At 43.7% G+C, this 19,906-nt stretch overlaps 1 protein-coding gene and 1 long non-coding RNA gene across 2 annotated transcripts in view; both read left to right on the plus strand.

Moving 5' to 3' along the window:
- Positions 1–13,016, plus strand: part of LOC311102131 (autophagy-related protein 16-1-like) — a 39,876-nt gene extending 26,860 nt beyond the window's left edge. Inside the window, exons 14-19 of the mRNA XM_084143367.1 lie at positions 2,048–2,168; positions 2,396–2,501; positions 4,197–4,346; positions 4,680–4,727; positions 5,029–5,130; positions 10,081–13,016. Of these exons, the coding sequence (XP_083999493.1) occupies positions 2,048–2,168; positions 2,396–2,501; positions 4,197–4,346; positions 4,680–4,727; positions 5,029–5,130; positions 10,081–10,174 (621 nt within the window). The 3' untranslated portion in view covers positions 10,175–13,016. The remainder of the gene's footprint in view (positions 1–2,047; positions 2,169–2,395; positions 2,502–4,196; positions 4,347–4,679; positions 4,728–5,028; positions 5,131–10,080) is intronic.
- Positions 13,017–17,404: 4,388 nt separating this feature from the next.
- On the plus strand, positions 17,405–19,849 carry LOC311102136. Its single transcript, XR_014609973.1, has 4 exons — positions 17,405–17,913; positions 18,331–18,756; positions 19,271–19,433; positions 19,705–19,849. It is a non-coding gene; the product is annotated as an uncharacterized lncRNA (long non-coding RNA).
- The last annotated feature ends 57 nt before the right edge of the window (positions 19,850–19,906 follow it).

Raw genomic sequence — 19,906 nt, forward strand, 5'->3', positions numbered from 1 at the left:
GCGAAAATGTTTGCACATTTATTACAAATTAAAAACAAACCTTATTTACATAAGTATTCAGACCCTTTGCTATGAGACTCGAAATTGAGCTCAGGTGCATCCTGTTCCCATTGATCATCCTTGATGTTTCTACAACTTGATTGGAGTCCAACTGTGGTATATTCAATTGATTGGACATGATTTAGAAAGGCACACACCTGTCTATATAAGGTCCCACAGTTGACAGTGCATGTCAGAGCAAAAACCAAGCCATCAGGTCGAAGGAATTGTCTGTAGAGCTCCGAGACAGGATTGCGTCGAGGCACAGATCTGGGGAAGGGTACCAAACAATGTCTGCAGCATTGAAGGTCCCCAAGAACACCGTGGCCTCCATCATTCTTAAATGGAAGAAGTTTGGAAACACCAAGACTCTTCCTAGAGCTGGCCACCCGGCCAAACTGAGCAATCGGGTGAGGAGGGCCTTGGTCAGGGAGGTGACCAAGAACCCGATGGTCACTCTGACAGAGCTCTAGAGTTCCTCTGGTGATGGGAGAACCTTCCAGAAGGACAACCATCTCTGCAGCACTCCACCAATCAGGCCTTTATGGTAGGGTGGCCAGACTGAATCCACTCCTCAGTAAAAGCCACATGACAGCCCTCTTGGAGTTTGCCAAAAGGCACCTAAAGGACTCTCAGACCATGAGAAACAAGATTCTCTGATCTGATGAAACCAAGATTTAAGTCTTTGGCCTGAATACCAAGCGTCACGTTTGGAGGAAACTAGGCACCGCTCATCACCTGGCCAATATCATCCCTACGGTGAAGCATGGACGTGGCAGCATCATGCTTTGGGGATGTTTTTCAGCGTCAGGGACTGGGAGAGTAGTCAGGATCGAGGGAAAGATGAACGGAGTAAAGTACAGAGATCCTTTGATGAAAACCTGCTCCAGAGCGCTAAGGACCTCAGACGGGGGCGACGGTTCACCTTCCAACAGGACAGCGACCCTAAGCACACAGCCAAGACAACGCAGGAGTGGCTTAGGGACAAGTTTCTGAATGTCCTTGAGTGGCCCAGCCAGAACCCGATCGAACATCTCTGGAGAGACCTGAAAATAGCTGTGCAGCGACATTCCCATCCAACCTGACAGAGCTTGAGAGGATCTGCAGAGGAGAATGGGAGAAATTCCCCAAGTGTGAAAAGCTTGTAGCGTCATACCCAAGAAGACTCGAGGCTGTAATCTCTGCCAAAGGTGCTTCAACAAAGTACTGAGTAAAGGGTCTGAATACTTATGTAAATGTTATATTTCAGTTAATTTTTTATACATTTGCAAATAATATATAAACCTGTTTTTGCTTTCTCATTATGGGGTATTGTGTGTAGATTGAAAAACAATTGAATCAATTTTAGAATAAGGCTGTAACGTAACAAAATATGGAAAAAGTCAAGGGGTCTGAATACCTTTCGAATGCACTGTATATAAGAACATACGCCCCTTTCGGAGCCTAAAATAACACTCTTCAAGGCTGTGTTTGTGAGATACTGCAAAAGTTCTATGCTGATGGTCAATGATGTGATAATGTAAAAGGCCTGATGCCCAGTTCCACTCACTGCTATCCATCGGCTCCTAACAGCCCCTGCTCTATTCTCAGCATGCTCTAGTTGTGCATCGTTGGATACAGAGGCTGCTGACACCGAGGATGATGTCACATCCTGTGTCTTTAAGAGACCAATGGCGTCACTGTGATGACAGACATCCAACAGAACCAATCCATAAGGAGTATCAGGCTGTAGTACGGGGCTGGGCCGCTGATCTCAACTTTCAAACTGAGACCGTACCTGTGTTCTCAAACACAAAGGGCCATGAGTTTTCCTTCACCTTAATGTGGCTGGGTGAAAATCTCCAGGCCTAGTTAGTTATACGCTCCAACTACGGCCCAGAGATTGTGCTGGACAGGGTTGTGTTCACTAGGCACGAAATGGAAGAAAACGCTTTGAAACAGTGAAACGGTGCGGTACTATCTGAACTTGGCCAATAAGAAACTCTCGTTTTCATTCGTTTCCCCCCAGCACACGCTGACAGGCCACAGCGGGAAGGTGCTGGCGGCTCGCTTTCTCCTGGACAACGCTCGTATCGTCTCCGGGAGCTACGACAGGACTCTGAAACTGTGGGACCTGCGCAGCAAAGTCTGTAAGAGTTTACTTTTTTATTTTACCCATTAGTGTTAGCATTTCGTTTACGTTCCTCCTTGTCTCTGGTTTCCCCTTTTTTAAGGGATTTTGGTTTTTTCAGCCACACTAAATGGCTTTTAAGATTTTAACGCAGATTCACTGTATGGTCTACTCGTTAGGATGAGTTTTTCTTGTGGACGGAGCCCTGGGTCAGTTCTGAATCCCCAGTCTGTTTCTTCCTCTCAGGCATGAAGACTGTGTTTGCTGGGTCCAGCTGTAATGACATAGTCTGCACAGAGCAGTGTGTCATGAGCGGCCATTTTGATAAGAAAGTGCGGTTCTGGGACATCAGGTGAGTGTGGAGGGATAGTCCATAATAGATGGGTTATTGACGTCCAACTAACTATCCACTAACCTTAAAGGGGCAATCGGCTGGTGAAAGAATAACAAAGCGATTTCCCAGCCCCTTGTTCGGTAAAAAGCTGCGGGATAGGCCTGGAGAAATAGGACTGACCATCCATGATATCAAAATTAGTTTTAACCATGTTTTGAGGCTATATAGTGGTTGTTTACATTTACTTTGTTTACAAACATTTGAGTAAAACAAGTTTATTTTGGGTTCTGATGGGGTACGACATTTGAAATAAGTTCATGAGACATAAGTTATATTCTTCAAGAATCAATGGGTACACATCATTAATTTTTAAGTCAGAAAATGATGACGCAACTGCAGATTGCCCCTTTAACCTTACCAAAACGGTAAACTTAACCATATCCCTAGTAATGCTTAACGTATGCTTCCCATTTCTTTTTCAAAATCTGCCATGAAATTAGCAGCAGCAGTATAGAAACGTTGCTAGGCAAATGCATTCTTCTCTCCTAGATGCAGAATTAAAGGGGAATTACACTCAAATGTAAAGTTTAGTTTTTTGCCCAGACCTCAAATGGTCATCTGTGATTTAAGCATTGACATGGACTCGGAACATCCCATTTCGTTGTTTATCTATAAATAATTGTAATTTTGAGTGGGAAAAATACAAAATGATCAAAAACCAGGAAAAAATAAAATGGAGAAAACAACAGAATTCAGGAAAGATGTAACAGAATTTGGGGGAAATATACATATTTTACAGGACCCCCTTAAGGCTATGATGCAATATCGCTGAGCAACGGCGAGGGGTATGAGACACTGGAGCAATAATGACCAACATGGACATGAAAAATAGATTTCATATGAAGCACAATTTCAAACATTATTTATTTACTCATTTATTCCCCATTTTATTTATAGCTTGTTATTGCGAGTTGACTGCCACAGCTGTACTGGGATTCATCAGCAAACAAGCAATAAAGAAGTGTTGCCCCTGCTCTGTCCATCCACTGCTAGTCAACTCAATGGCAATGCAGACACAGATAGCTACTATAGATTTTAGATGTGAATGGTACTAATCTAGCTAGCCAGCTAGTTAAACATACAAAAAAACAATCTAAAACGGAAAAATAAATGTAAATGGCTATAGCTAGCTAACAATCTGTGGTTGGCTAGCTAGCTAATTTAGCCAGTTTGTCGCCCTGACTTAGCATAAGTCGCTTAGCCTGCGCCCTACCATGGATATTTTCGTCAGTTAAACATGACAAACTTAAAAGTAGCTCATGCTAGAAAATGGGGGAAAAGTATATCTCATGCTGCTATAGGTGAATATCCAAATAATGGGAATGTGTGGAGGTGGAGAACCCAGCTGGGGAAAATCATTCATACATACATACATGCCTACATACCCAGCGTATTTGTGTCGTGAGCAATGGCTTTATGGGTTCTTTGCCTAAGGGGTCGTTTTCTTGTCATGACACTGGCTTTTTGTCCTGGGGTGTATTCACTAGGAACCAAGCGGACGCAAACATGCCTAAACTGGGAGGGACCTACATGTATGTGTCCAATTAACTCATTTTGCTACGGTGTGCTGTAATGAATACCCCCTCTCGTAACGCTGTTACCATTTCTTAGCTAGCGCCGTCTGCGCATTCATTTGGTTGTTCCTTTTTTTAGAGCGGAGAGTATAGTCCGCGAGCTGGAGCTCCTGGGCCGAGTCACGTCTCTTGACCTGAACCACGACCGCACCGAGCTGCTCACCTGCTCCCGGGACGACCTGGTTAAGATCATCGACCTGCGCAGCAACGCGGTCCGCCAGACCTTCAGGTATGGGGACATGTCACTGCTCTAGGACTGTCGGTTTCTTTATAGTATATTTGTAGTTATGGAGTGCCTCACCCATAGTGTCAATTAAGATAATCTGAGGCGATTTGCATTGGTGGTCAGAGATTCTCTGTATTCTTATTGGTGAATAGATGCTGTATGTAGGCAATGGAATAGTCCTAATAGTGCAAACCCTGCATGTCTGGCACTCCAGGCGCAATCGTTTCCTTTGAATCCTATTGCAAAGGAAACCAAATACTATTTGAACCCAGGTCTGATGTGGATTAGTGGTGTTGGAGGTTTATGTCAACAGTGTTTTCTCATCTCTCCTCCCAGTGCTCAGGGCTTCAAGTGTGGCGCTGACTGGACCCGAGTCACCTTCAGGTGAGTGGACACCTTTTATGCCAGGGCTGTGTCCTATATGGCACCCTATTCCCTACATAGTGCACTACTTTTGACCAGAGCCCATTGGGCCTGGTCAAAAGTAGTTCACTATATAGGGAATAGGGTGCCATTTGGGACACATCCCAATCATTGGTTTATAGTTTTACTAACATCGGTCGTGGTCAAATTCCCTACCATTCTCCATGTAAGTGTGCACATGCTCACCTCTCCAACCACAGTCCCACGACTCTCCACTTGAACCCCTTGTTTTGAACCTCCCATTCCCTTGTGTACTCCTCAGTCCCGATGGCAGTTATGTGGCGGGGGGCTCTGCAGACGGAGCTCTGTATGTGTGGAACGTCTTGACGGGCAAGTTGGAGCGCACCCTGGACAAGAACCACTGGTCAGTTTGAACTTCCGGAGTAGGATCAAGACTCCCTTCGACACTGCTTTCTAGTCAGTTTTGCACTTTTGTTTTAAAAACTGTTTCAGGTTCAGGATTTGAGAGGGTAAGCCATAGACTTGGATGGACAGCTCTAGTACCACAAAGGCTGTTTTAACTTGGGCAGCGCCATTGAGGACTTATACCATTTTGACGTAGTGAACTGGGTGGGACTTCCTATGCAGTGTTTCCCCTAGAATTCTATCATCAATGGCAAGGGTCGGGTAAGGATTCGTGGAGGAGGATCCCAGGGGCATGCCCCACATGGATAACGTTTTTTTGTATAAGGACTGTGAGAAAGTCAGGTCTGGTGAGTTTTTAATAGGACATTCCACTCCAAAATGAATGAAAATAAAATTATGCCGACACCATCGTAAATGTAATGAAATAGGCTGAAACATGGGGTTACCCATATGCATACCCCATTGGGCTAATCATTAGCTAGATCCCAAACTCTAAACACGATCAATGCATTTAATGTCCCCACAAAAAAACATAACATTAACACAGTGAATAATATGGTCTCACCTATGCACACAGTGAATTGCAGAGGCTAAATGCACCAAAACCGGGCTGCGTCTCAACCGGCCGTGATCGGGAGTCCAATAGGGCGGCGCACAATTGGCCCAGCGTCGTCCGGGTTAAGGGAGGCCGGGGTAGGCCGTCATTGTAAATAAGAATTTGTTCTTATCTGACTTGCGTTGTTTAATAAAGGTTAAATAAATATATATATATATATATATATATATATATATATATATATATATATATATATATATATATATATATATATATATAAACACACACACACACAGTTGAAGTTGGAGGTTTTACATACACCTTAGCCAAATACATTTAAACTCAGTTTCACAATTCCTGACATTTAATCCTAGTAAATATTCCCTGTCTTAGGTCAGTTAGGATCACCACTTTATTTTAAGAATGTCAAATGTCCGAATAATAGTAGAGAATTATTTCTTTCAGCTTTTATTTCTTTCATCACATTCACAGTGGGTCAGAAGTTTACATACACTCAATTAGTGTTTGGTAGCATTGCCTTTAAATTGTTTAACTTGGGTCAAACGTTTCGGGTAGCCTTCCAAAAGCTTACCACAATAAATTGGGTGAATTTTGGCCCATTCCTCCTGACAGAGCTGGTGTAACTGAGTCAGGTTTGTAGGCCTCCTTGCTCGCACACGCTTTTTCAGTTCTGCCCACAAATGTTCTATAGGATTGAGGTCAGGGCTTTGTGATAGCCACTCCAATACCTTGACTTTGTTGTCCTTAAGCCATTTTGCCACAACTTTGTAAGTATGCTTGGGGTCATTGTCCATTTGGAAGACCCATTTGCGACCAAGCTTTAACTTCCTGACTGATGTCTTGAGATGTTGCTTCAATATATCCACATAATTTTCCTTCCTCATGATGCCATCTATTTTGTGAAGTGCACCAGTCCCTCCTGCAGCAAAGCACCCCCACAGCATGATGCTGCCACCCCCATGCTTCACGGTTGGGTTGGTGTTCTTCAGCTTGCAGGCCTTCCCCTTTTTCCTCCAAACATAACGATGGTCATTATGGCCAAACAGTTCCTATTTTTGTTTCATCAGACCAGAGGACATTTCTCCAAAAAGTAAGATCTTTGTCCCCATGTGCAGTTGCAAACCGTAGTCTGGCTTTTTTATGGCGGTTTTGGAGCAGTGGCTTCTTCCTTGCTGAGCGGCCTTTCAGGTTATGTTGATATAGGACTCGTTTTACGGTGGGTATAGATACTTTTTTACCTGATTCCTCCAGCATCTTCACAAGGTCCTTTGCTGTTGTTCTGGGATTGATTTGCACTTTTCGCACCAAAGTACGTTAATCTCTAGGAGACAGAATGCGTCTCCTTCCTGAGCGGTATGACGGCTGTGTGGTCCCATGGTGTTTATACCTGCGTACTATTGTTTGTACAGATGAACGTGGTACCTTCAGGCGTTTGGAAATTGCTCCCAATGATCATCCAGACTTGTGTCTACAATTTTTTTTCTGAGGTCTTGGCTGATTTTCTTTTTGATTTTCCCATGATGTCAGGCAAAGAGGCATTGAGTTTGAGGGTAGGCCTTGAAATACATCAACAGGTACACCTCCAATTGACTAAAATGATGTCAATTAGCCTATCAGAAGCTTCTAAAGCCATGACATCATTTTCTGGAATTTTCCAAGCGGTTTAAAGGCCCAGTCAACTAAGTGTATGTAAACGTCTGACCCACTGGAATTGTGATACAGTGAATTATAAGTGAAATAATCTGTCTGTAAACAATTGTTGGAAAAATTACTTGTCATGCACAAAGTAGATATCTTAACTGACTTGCCAAAACTATAGTTTGTTAACAAGAAATTTGTGGAGTGGTTGAAAAACGAGTTTTAATGGCTCCAACCTAAGTGTATGTAAACTTACGACTTCAACTGTATACAGTGCAGATCGCTCATTATTAGGAGTTGAGAAATACAAGTAGTAGCCATGGAAAGCTGCTTTCAAAAGTTTTTCCTGCAATTGCATTAAGAAATGTGCATTGACTGCTTGTGCATCAGAATGCATGTTTCTCTCCTTGTGTCACTCGCAACTTGAATGCACCTCGAGAGGAATATTTATTTATCGCATAGAACACACACAACGACAAGCTGACAAGGTAAATAGCTAGGTAAACTATTCTACTATGGGGTTGTCTGTTGCTGTTCATTACTCCTCTTGTTGGCAGAGGAATAGTACATGTTGACAGTTCTAGCATCTTCAAAGTTTTCCTCTTTAAAAATATTATTTAGTTGGTGTGTGCTAAATGAAACAGGGCGAACACTGCTATGGGTTAAGGAAAGATCACAGAATTCCATCCAGGTCAGCAGGAGGTATCAGCCATTATAAACTTGGTGGGTCGAGCCCTGAATGCTGATTGGCTGAAAGCCGCGGTATATCAGACTGTATACCACGAGTGTGACAAAACATGTATTATTACTGCTTTAATTACGTTGGTAACCAGTTTATAATAGCAATAAGTCACCTCAGGGGTTTGTGATATATGGCTAATATACCACGGCTAAGGTCTGTATCCAGGCACTCCACGTTGCGTCGTGATTAAGAACAGCCCTTAGCCGTGGTATATTGGCCATATACCACACACCCTCGGGCCTTATTGCAAATCTATAAAAAATATACAAATGACATTTACATAAGTATTTAGACCCTTTACTCAGTACTTTGTTGAAGCACCTTTGGTAGTGAGACCTTGTAGCGTCATACCTCAAGTCTTCTTGGGTATGACGCTACAAGCTTGGCACACATGTATTTGGGGAGTTTCTCCCATTCTTTTCTGCAGATCCTCTCAAGCTCTGTCAGGTTAAATGGGGGAGCGTCGCTGCACAACTATTTTCAGGTCTCTCCAGAGATGTTAGATCGGGTTCAAGTCCGGGCTCTGGCTGGGCCACTCAAGGACATTCAGAGACTTGTCCCGAAGCCACTCCTGCGTTGTCTTGGCTGTATGCTTAGGTTAGTTGTCCTGTTGGAAGGTGAACCTTCGCCCCAGTCTGAGGTCCTTAGCGCTCTGGAGCAGGTTTTCATCAAGGATCTCTCTGTACTTTGCTCCGTTCAGCTTTCCCTCGATCCTGACTAGTCTCCCAGTCCCTGCTGCTGAAAATCATCTCCACAGCATGATGCTGTCACCACCATGCTTCACCGTAGGGATGGTGCCAGGTTTTCTCCAGATGTGACGCTTGGCATTCAGGCCAAAGTGTTCAATCTTGTTTCTCATGGTCTGAGAGTGCTTTAGGTGCCTTTTGGCAAACTCCAAGCGGGCTGTCATGTGCCTTTTACTGAGGAGTGGCTTCCGTCTGGCCACTCTACCATAAAGGCCTGATTGGTGGGGTGCTGCAGAGATGGTTGTCCTTCTGGAAGGTTCTCCCATCTCCACAGAGGCACTCTGGAGCTCTGTCAGTGACCATCGGGTTCTTGGTCACCTCCCTGACCAAGGCCGTTCTCCCCCGATTGCTGTTTGGCCGGGCGGCCAGCTCTAGGAAGAGTCTTGGTGTTTCCAAACTTCTTCCATTTAAGAATGATGGAGGCCATTGTGTTCTTGGACTTTCAATGCTGCAGAAATGTTTTGGTACCCTTCCCCAGATATGTGCCTCGACACAATCCTTTCTCGGAGCTCTACGGACAATTCCTTCGACCTCATGGCTTGGTTTTTGCTCTGACATGCACTGTCAACTGTGGGACCTTTATATAGGCAGGTGTGTGCCTTTCCAAATCATGTCCAATCAATTGAATTTACCACAGGTGGACTCCAATGAAGTTGTAGAAACATCTCAAGGATGATCAATGGAAACAGGATGCACCTGAGCTCAATTTAGATTATCATAGCAAAGGGTCTGAATACTTATGTAAATAAGATATTTCCGGGTTGTTTTTTACATTTGCAAAAATGTTTAAAAACCTGTTTTCACTTTGTCATTATGGGGTATTGTGTGTAGATTGATGAGGAAATTTGTATTTAATCAATTTTAGAATAAGTCTGTAACGTAACAAAATGTGGAAAATGTCAAGGGGTCTGAGTACTTTCCGAATGCACTGTACTCGTGAGCAAACAATCTATAACTGCAGATGGCATTTAAATAACCAACCTTGTGTTTTGCCTGTTCAGACAACACGCTCCAGGTGGCAGTGTGCACCCTTTGTTTGTTGTCCGACTCATAGTAGAAGACTAAATGTACTTTAAAATGAAGAAAGCCCTCAATGGCGCTGCCCATGCTGTCACAGAAGCCATTATGGCGCAGATGCAAGTAAAGGCAGTTTTTCCATATCTTTGGGGTAAGGGGTAACCTCTACCTGAAACTCCCGTTCTGCCATCCTGCTCAGTTCTGACGTTCTGTTTTCTCTTCTCTTAGCTCGCCCATCAACTCGGTGTCCTGGTCGCCATCGGGAGCCTACGTGGTCAGTGTGGGGAAGGGCAGCAAGGCCGTGCTCTGGTCTGATATGTGATTGGCCATGCTCTGCTCTGACCCTCTGCCATTGGGTGACTGGCTGTCTGTCTGGACTGTTCAATTGAGGCACAGACTGGACAGGGGGTTCCCTAGCCCCACCCTCTAATGTCCAACCCCCCCATCACTTTGCCTGACTGGCATTGGACCATTCTGTGCTCCGACGCGTTGGGGGGGGGGGGGGGGGTTCTTGCCTATAGGAAGGAGGTCATCCGGTGTCAGCAGAGCGTTAGTTGGTGTCCAGTTGAAAGTGTCAGTGAAAAGAGCCATGAAGGCAGAGTTTTCTCTTGAAGTAAAATGAATTCATATATCCATTTGAAATGATATCCAAGCAAGGAGAGTGAGAGTTAGACAGTTGAACTAAGAAATGACATTATAAAATAGTTGTTGCCAAATTGCCATTATAAACAGAGCTGGATTGTCTGTGTTTACGACTGCAATCGGACACGTGGTTAGTTTTACAAGACCTTGGGGTGGGCAGAGGCTTTTTAAAGTTGAAGTCTGTCTGTGTTCGTCTCCTGGGCCCACTTTTTCAAAACTTATCTGATCGGATTTCGGCAATTGGATATAATTAAATCCATAGAAATAGAATTAATAGAACAGGCGTATCATTGACTTGAATGTGGATGTCCGTTCGATTATTTCTATGTATTTAATCCAATCAAATTGCCAAAATCAGATTACTTTGAAAAACTGGGCCCAGGTTTCACTTTTAAATCGATTCCTGTTTTTGGCCTTAAAAAATATATAAGAATGCATGGCAACCGTAACGGAGAGCACTGATATTGTGCAGTTCCCGGTCTTTCTAATGTGTAGCAGTATTTACATTCACTTTACACCACCCTGGCTGTGTACGAAATGGCACAAGGTGGGTGGTTGGATATTGGTTGTCTCAAACTGGTTGGGAGCATTGACTTGTCAAGGGTCAAGTTAATACTGTAATGCAGTGCTCTTCAATCCTTGTCCTGGCTACCAACAGGGTCTGTTATATGGTTGTGTTATAGCTCTGCACCAACACACCACAACAAGTGCTTAAGCAGTTGTACTGGGCTGGAACAAAAGCCTACACACCTTGTGGGTCCTCGGGACCAGGATTGAATAACACTGCTGTAAGGAGTGTGAAGACGTGTTGTTGTGGACAAGGCTAAGCACAATTCTCCATAACAAACAAACTCGTGCCAATCACAATGAAACATGCCCTCGATGTAACATTTAAACAGGGAATGCTCTGTTTGAGATGACAATTCTCTAGACTGTTGGAATGCACACACACACTTGGCACAAATCTGCTTAATACTATTTATTCAGGTGTTTGTTCAGTGTTATGTCCTATCAGTCACTGTCAGCATCAAAAGAATGCAAAGTTCCGGTCTTGGAGGTCCACAGCGTGTGCTGTTCTTCTTGAAACTCTGTACTTGATCGATCAATACTAGACCCGTTTATTGGTCAGCTCACCTCGATTCCAGGGGTGAAATGCTGGGCCACTTTCTGGAGGGATGCATAGTTCAGGACGTTACAAGAAACGTTTTGTTTAGAGCTGTCATGATTCCCATTTATAAAAGCATGTACAGTATGTTCTAATCTACATCATGTATTTGTATCTTTACTTTTATGTAGACCTAAAGCTGACCCCATCTTCCAAAGATGCTAAGCAGACACTGTGGTCCTCCAGAGACTGGGGATTAGCTCCACTCCTTAAAACTTGCATGTTGTATTTGTTCCAGTCTTTTTCATTACAATGGACATATGTGTCATGTTTACATGATGCTGTTCTAAATATCAATTACTAGTATCTTTCGCCACATGGGCAGGGAACCCCAGTCCCTCAAGGATCACCTGGTCCAATGGGATCTGCTGACAAAGGGCCAGGTTCAGTAGTAAAACATTGTCGAACATTGCAGGTAGCAATACCATAAATAGATTCAACATGATTCCTTGCTTCAATATGTCAGAGAGCCATGTTCTACATATTTCTATCTGGAAGTTACACAATGTTGAGTCCTGAGGCGTATACTACAAAGCAAGATCAATGCTTTAGCCAGCAAACTTGCCTAAATATTCTGAAAAAACTAATTTTTTAGAAACATACGTTTGAAAATGCATGGTCTGATTGAACTAACAACCAAAAGCACATATCTTAGTTTAGCTTTCCTAATGAACCAGAAAATCTGTGATTTATTTCTGTTTATCAAAGTTAGCTGGCTAACTCATTGATCCTGCTTTGTAGTATATACTTCAGTTCACCCCTGTCATATCCATTATGATCTAAAAGGCAAAAAGTGATCTGAGACAACGTATGAATACATGCCCTGGATGATACAAGGCACTGATAAGATTGAACAGGGGATTCTCTCTAAAGAGTGTTCTGTTGAAATAGGCCAGCATATCCTCTTCAGGGTCATGTTCAGTAGGCACCAAATAGAAGAAAACGGACTGAAACAGAGAGGGACTACCTGGACTTGTCCAATAAGAGCTAATTTTTGTTTCCTATTTTATTTTTTACTTTCGTGCCCAAATGAACATGACCCAGGACTCCTTCCCTCTGGCTAACTCCAAGCTTCAGTCATTGTGTACAGGCCAGGGGAAGGGGAGGTTGGTTTTGAAATGTGCTTTGTAAACTGCTGATCAGCAGTCCTTTACCCCACCCCTCTGCGATCAGCAAAAAGATTGTAAAGCTTAAGTTATATTATGTATGTATATGGAACATTCTGTATGTGTTAATGTATGCACACTGAGAAAGTGTGGGAACATTTCTGTGTGTTATAGCGTTTTTTCGGTGGGGTTAGGCAGATGGTAGCTGACTACAGATGACGTGTGTCAATAAAATTACTATCTTACTGGTGGTAATGTGCACTATAACTGAAACTTGAGAACTATTACAGTCAGTACTATGATCAATTCTATCTAGGTACAAAGTCTCCTCAATAAAGATTTCTCAATAAAATGTTAAGGGAAACGATACAAGCAAACAGCTTTTCCACATATTGTGTAATGGTTGCATAATGAAGCATGCATGAGAGCACCAGCTGTTCCGGATGACTATGTGATCACGCTCTCCGTAGCCGATGTAAGACTTTTAAGCAGGTCAACATTCACAAGGCCGCAGGGCCAGATGGATTACCAGGACGTGTACTCCGAGCATGTGCTGACCAACTGGCAAGTGTCTACACTGACATTTTCAACATGTCCCTGACTGAGTCTGTAATACCAACATGTTTCAAGCAGACCACCATAGTCCCTGTGCCCAAGGACACTAAGATAACCTGCCTAAATGACTACCGACCCATAGCACTCACGTCTGTAGCCATGAAGTGCTTTGAAAGGCTGGTCATGGCTCACATCAACACCACCATTATCCCAGAAACCCTAGACCCACTCCAATATGTATACCGCCCCAACAGTTCGACAGATGATGCAATCTCTATTGCACTCCACACTGCTCTTTCCCACCTAGACAAAAAGAACACCTACGTGAGAATGCTGTTCATTGACTACAGCTCAGCGTTCAACACCATAGTGCCCTCAAAGCTCATCACTAAGCTAAGGATCCTGGGACTAAACACCTCCCTCTGCAACTGGATCCTGGACTTACTGACAGGCTGCCCCCAGGTGGTAAGGGTAGGTAACAACACATCTGCCACGCTGATCCTCAACACGGGGGCCCCTCAGGGGTGCGTGCTCAGTCCCCTCCTGTACTCCCTGTTCACCCATGACTGCATGGCCAGGCACGACTCCAACACCATTAAGTTTGCTGACGACACAACCGTGGTAGGCCTGATCACCGACAACAATGAGACAGCCTATAGGGAGGAGGTTCGAGACCTGGCAGTGTGGTGCCAGGATAACCTCTCCCTCAACGTGATCAAGACAAAGGAGATGATTGTGGACTACAGGGAAAAAAAGAGGACTGAGCACGCCCCCATTCTCATCGACGGGGCTGTAGTGGGACAGGTTGAGAGCTTCAAGTTCCTTGGTGTCCACATCACCAACAAACTATCATGGTCCAAACACACCAAGACAGTTGTGAAGAGGGCACGACAAAGCCTATTCCCCCTCAGGAGACTGAAAAAGTTCTACAGCTGCACCATCGAGAGCATCCTGACTGGTTGCATCACGCCTGGTATGGCAACTGCTCGGCCTCCGACCGCAAGGCACTACAGAGGGTAGTGTGTATGGCCCAGTACATCACTGGGGCCAAGCTTCCTGCCATCCAGGACCTCTATACCAGGCGGTGTCAGAGGAAGGCCCTCAAAATTGTCAGACTCCAGCCACCCTAGTCATAGACTGTTCTCTCTGCTACCGCACGGCAAGCGGTACCGGAGCGCCAAGTCTAGGTCCAAAAGGCTTCTCAACAGCTTCTACCCCCAAGCCATAAGACTCCTGAACAGCTAATCATTGCTACCTGGACTATTGGCAATGATTAGCTGCTGCTAATTAGCTGCTGCTACTCTGTCTATTATTTATGCATAGTCACTTTAACTCTACCCACATGTACATATTACCTCAATTACCTCGACTAGCCACATTGACTCTGCACCGTAGCCAGGCACTTGGTTCTATTTGTGATGCTTAATGCGCTGCAAGTCCTGCCTCTCCCATCTCCTCATTGGTTTTTAGGAGCATATACCCACGTGGGCGATTGAAAGATGAACGGAGGTCCACACTCCATTCCAGTTGTTAGTGGTAATGCACCTTAAAGTTGGTTGCCAACCGCCATATAAAGTCCAAAGAAGAAGAAGCCTGAAGGAGGAGAGATTAACAGAAACGAGCTCTGTTTTGTTTTATTATGTTTTATCTGTGGATTAATTGTCGGAGTAGAGGACTTGTGCATTTCAGGTAAAAAAAAACAACCCAATGTTTATATCCCAGGACAAATTAGCTAGCAACAGCAAGCTAGCTAGCTAAATTGAAATAAATGTTTAATGCTTTCAGACCTGTCCCCAAATTAATATAGCTAGTTGGTTCAGAGTTCGTTTTGATATTTCTACCTGTGTGTCCTGGGTGCGTCTGGTGTGGGTGGACAAGATCAACATGCGCGTGTGCGGTGTGGTCAGCATGTCAGCCTATGTTGGTGCACCCGATACAGAACCAATCAGTCATTATATAATCGAGAACAATCATCAGAAATCAAGCGATATGAATCAGACAGTGGGGTGCCGCCTGACCGACTAGTTGGTCAGAAGGTTCAAATCACGTTACACAGGGTTGCCAACTCGTCAGTAAGGAAAGTAGGTATTGGCTGTCCTAAAAGTCGCTAAATGACGTCATCGCCTAATTTGCATATTTTGCCATGTGCATGTAATTGTGATGGGCGCTGTAGGAGAGAGTAATACCGTTGTGGGAGAGACAAACTGAGTAATAAACATCCTACATTTACATCCCGCCCTGAATGTAAGCCAGGGCGGGGATCAGCCAGCGGCGGAACCGCATGCGCGATTCATTTGCGGTCTGGAAGCAGAGGGGTAAACAGCTCCTGCTCTGACTGCAGCTGGGAGGGACTGCTACGCGAGGACTGGGCTGCCTGTGAGTGCTTTGGGACGGGGGTAACAAAGCACCCGCTGCTCGTTGAGAAGAGTAAGAACGATACGTGCTTCACGTCAGAGTCTCCAATAACACCAGAAAAAGTCGCTAGATTTGTCGCTGTGCCACCTGTGCTGTGAGAACACACAGCACTCCCAACATTGTCCACCAGTTGGAGTTATGGAAGGTAATGTATTTTATGTTATGTCAACAAACCTGTCAACATCTGGCAAAAAAAAATGGCTTCCCATTCAAAAATGTTGATCATGTACAGTTGAAGTCGGAAGTTTACATACACTTAGGTTGGAGTCATTAAAACTCGTTTTTCAACCACTCCACCAATTTCTTGTTAACAAACTATAGTTTTGACAAGTCGGCTAGGAGATCTACTTTGTGCATGACACAAGTCATTTTTCCAACAATTGTTTACAGACAGATTATTTCACTTATAATTCACTGTATCACAATTCCAGTGGGTCAGACGTTTACATACACTAAGTTGACTGTGCCTTTTTTAAACAGCTTGGAAAATCCCAGAAAATGATGTCATGGCTTTAGAAGCTTCTGATAGGCTAATTGACATCATTTGAGTCAATTGGAGGTGTACCTGTGAATGTATTTCAAGGCCTACCTTCAAACTCAGTGCCTCTTTGCTTGACATCATGGGAAAATCAAAAGAAATCAGCCAAGACCTCAGAAAAAAGAATTGTAGACCTCCACAAGTCTGGTTCATCCTTGGGTGCAATTTCCAAACGCCTGAAGGTACCACGTTCATCTGTACAAACAATAGTATGAAACTATAAACACCATGGGACCACACAGCCATCATACCGCTCAGGAAGGAGATGCGTTCTGTCTCCAAGAGATTAATGTACTTTGGTGCGAAAAGTGCAAATCAATCACAGAACAACAGCAAAGGACCTTGTGAAGATGCTGGAGGAAACAGGTACAAAAGTATCTATATCCACAGTAAAATGAGTTCTATATCGACATAACCTGAAAGGCCGCTCAGCAAGGAAGAAGCCACTGCTCCAAAACCGCCATAAAAAAGCCAGACTACGGTTTGCAACTGCACATGGGGACAAAGATCTTACTTTTTGGAGAAATATCCTCTGGTCTGATGAAACAAAAATATAACTGTTTGGCCATAATGACCATCGTTATGTTTGGAGGGAAAGGGGGGTAGCTTGCAAGCCGAAGAACACCATCCCAACCGTGAAGCACAGGGGTGGCAGCATCATGCTGTGGGAGTGCTTTGCTGCAGGAGGGACTGGTGCACTTCACAAAATAAATGGCATCATGAGGAAGGAAAATTATGTGGATATATTGAAGCAACATCTCAAGACATCAGTCAGGAAGTTAAAGCTTGGTCGCAAATGGGTCTTCCAAATGGGCAATGACCCCCTAGCATACTTCCAAAGTTGTGGCAAAATGGCTTAAGGACAACAAAGTCAAGGTATTGGAGTGGCCATCACAAAGCCCTGACCTCAATCCTATAGAAAATGTGTGGGCAGCACTGAAACAGCGTGTGCGAGCAAGGAGGCCTACAAACCTGACTCAGATACACCAGCTCTGTCATGAGGAATGGGCCAAAATTCACCCAACTTATTGCGGTAAGCTTGTGGAAGGCTACCCGAAACGTTTGACCCAAGTTAAACAATTTAAAGGCAATGCTACCAAATACTAATTGAGTGTATGTAAAATTCTGACCCACTGGGAATGTGATGAAATAAATAAAAGCTGAAATAAATCATTCTCTCTACTATTATTCTGACATTTGACATTCTTAAAATAAAGTGGTGATCCTAACTGACCTAATACCAGGATTTTTTACTAGGATTAAATGTCAGGAATTGTGAAAAACTGAGTTTAAATGTATTTGGCAAAGGTGTATGTAAACTTCCGACTTCAACTGTACATACAGTTCAGTTCTATAAAAGTTAGTTCCCTGCAGCAGTAAGGTAAATGTGGCAAGATCTGTCGTGCCAAGCACAGAGGGGATTTGGAGTTTTCTAACAACTTGTGCAATGAAATATCCCCCTGATAGTGTCGTTTCAAATCTGCAACTACTGTACTGTACTACAACAACTTTGTGTGTGTCTGTCTGTCTTAGTCAGGGCTGTTTATCCCATGTGGGCCTACGATGGGAGTGGAGGAGACAAGATGACCATGACTGTCACAGCCAGTACAACCGTCTTCTGACAGTTGTTGACGTTAGAGGTAGGCCTTATATAAAAATTTGAAACTAAGACATCTGGCTCTTTTACCATCTTGCAAACGGTATCAGAGCATCAAGTGTAGCAGCACCATGCTCAGAGACAGTTTCTCCCTCCAAGCCATAAGACTGTTGATGAAAACTGAACTGACTCTTTGCTGCTATGGCAACTACTGTACTGCACTTAATATACTGTAGTTATCTACTTATTTCATTGTATTGTGTACACTACGCTGTATTCCTGTGCAAATGACAACTTTGACTTTGATTTCATTTGATCTAGTTTACCATAACCCTGTTCACTCTGTTGTTATGCTGAAAATATGGTGTCATTTTGAAAGTTCTTAAGAGACATGCATCTCACCAACATCGGATGTAATGTTTAGCAATGCAATCTAAGAAACGGAATGTCCTCATTTCAGGAAGAGCTCATGACGTCTGGCTGCAGTTTTACAGCTGTGAGTTGGAACTTGTCACCCTGATCCGCTACAGACCAGCCTGCCACCCCCTATCTGCTGCAAACAGCAATTTCAGTGGACCTCCAGCGCCAGTTTGCAGCCCTGCAACTGGAGTGTGGGGTGTCATTGAGGGGGATTGCCTTTCCATAAATCCAATGCATACTGGAAGGTAGTTATTGTATTTTAAATTAGAAATCAAACCATACATGTAAGTGTTCTTTACTATGAGGAGTAGTGTTTTTTATTTTTTATCTACAGACAGTTGAGCTCTACCGGAAGCTCACAAATGAATCACTTGAGGAGTTCAAACACTGGCAGTTTGAACGAGAGACTGTCAGGAAGTTGGCGCCACTGACCTTGGACGGAACAAAGTGTCCTCTCTGTCCACAGGTATGTCAATGATAACAATTAAGGAACAACTCCTCTAAGCTAGGATTCTTATTTGCATTCAGCGTTGTTCATAATTTATAACCTCCGTTGTCTTTCTTATATATATTCTATCGTTGCCTTGCCAAACAGTAGTAATGTTATGCGGCAATACCATTGCAAGCCTCTCAAAAACCCAACCATTTGTCCAAGTTGTGGGAAGCGGAAACAGGTAAAGTATGGGATTGCCAGACGGCAAAGTTTTGTGGGTGGCTTTGCAACCCAGGCCGCTACGGTTGCCATGAAGGCCTGTCTGGATCCACAACACGCTGGATAATGGGGCTCTGGTAAAGCTAGGTGGACCAATCATCTGCTTAGTGGATACTACCGATTACAGATACATTCACGAAGAAACTACAGCGTAAATTACCTATGTTTCCCAAATAGCAGAAGGTTTTAAGTAATATCCTTGCAAATGTCCATTCCCTGTATCCCTAATAATTTTGTATAATTAATTGTTTGCATTATCATTTTAAAGGAAAACGGTCATCAAATTATTGCTGCTGATGCCCTATTTGGGCTTCCCAGAAAAAGATTGTCTGGGACCAGCATTGAGGGTCCCAAACATGCTGGGCGGTTATTTTGTGACCAAGACAAAGTTGACTGCTTTGTAAGGAGGAGCATCAGACACACCAACTGAGGTATACTGGATTTAGAAGAATGGGATGTATCTCACAATCAGTTAGTTTCTCTAGCCCTCTTCTGTGTGACGTGTGTTTGTGTGTATTACCAACAGCTGGGCTAATGTTGGAGAAGTTTAAAGGTTTGATTGAAATCAGGAGAAGCCATTTATCCTTGGTGATGCGACTCTACCATTGGACTATTCTGTCCATAATATTTTTTTGAAGTTGAACAGATTGGATGAAACATGAACTGCTTAGTGAATATTACTTTTTTCACTTCATTTTACAGGGGTGCCCGGGATTTCAAGCCAGGGATGCGCTGCGATCCAAACAAAAAAAAAAACAGAAACTGGACAAAACTGGTGTGTTTGGGATGGCGTGCAGGCACGAGCATCCGCAGAAGTTCTTGAACCTGAAGAGAGGAGAGAATTATGTCGATGGATGGATGGATGCTTCAGATGTATAGCTGATGTATTTTAGTTATATATATA

The sequence above is a fragment of the Coregonus lavaretus genome (assembly GCF_964263955.1).
Source record: "Coregonus lavaretus genome assembly, chromosome: 26".
Lineage (NCBI taxonomy): Eukaryota > Metazoa > Chordata > Actinopteri > Salmoniformes > Salmonidae > Coregonus > Coregonus lavaretus.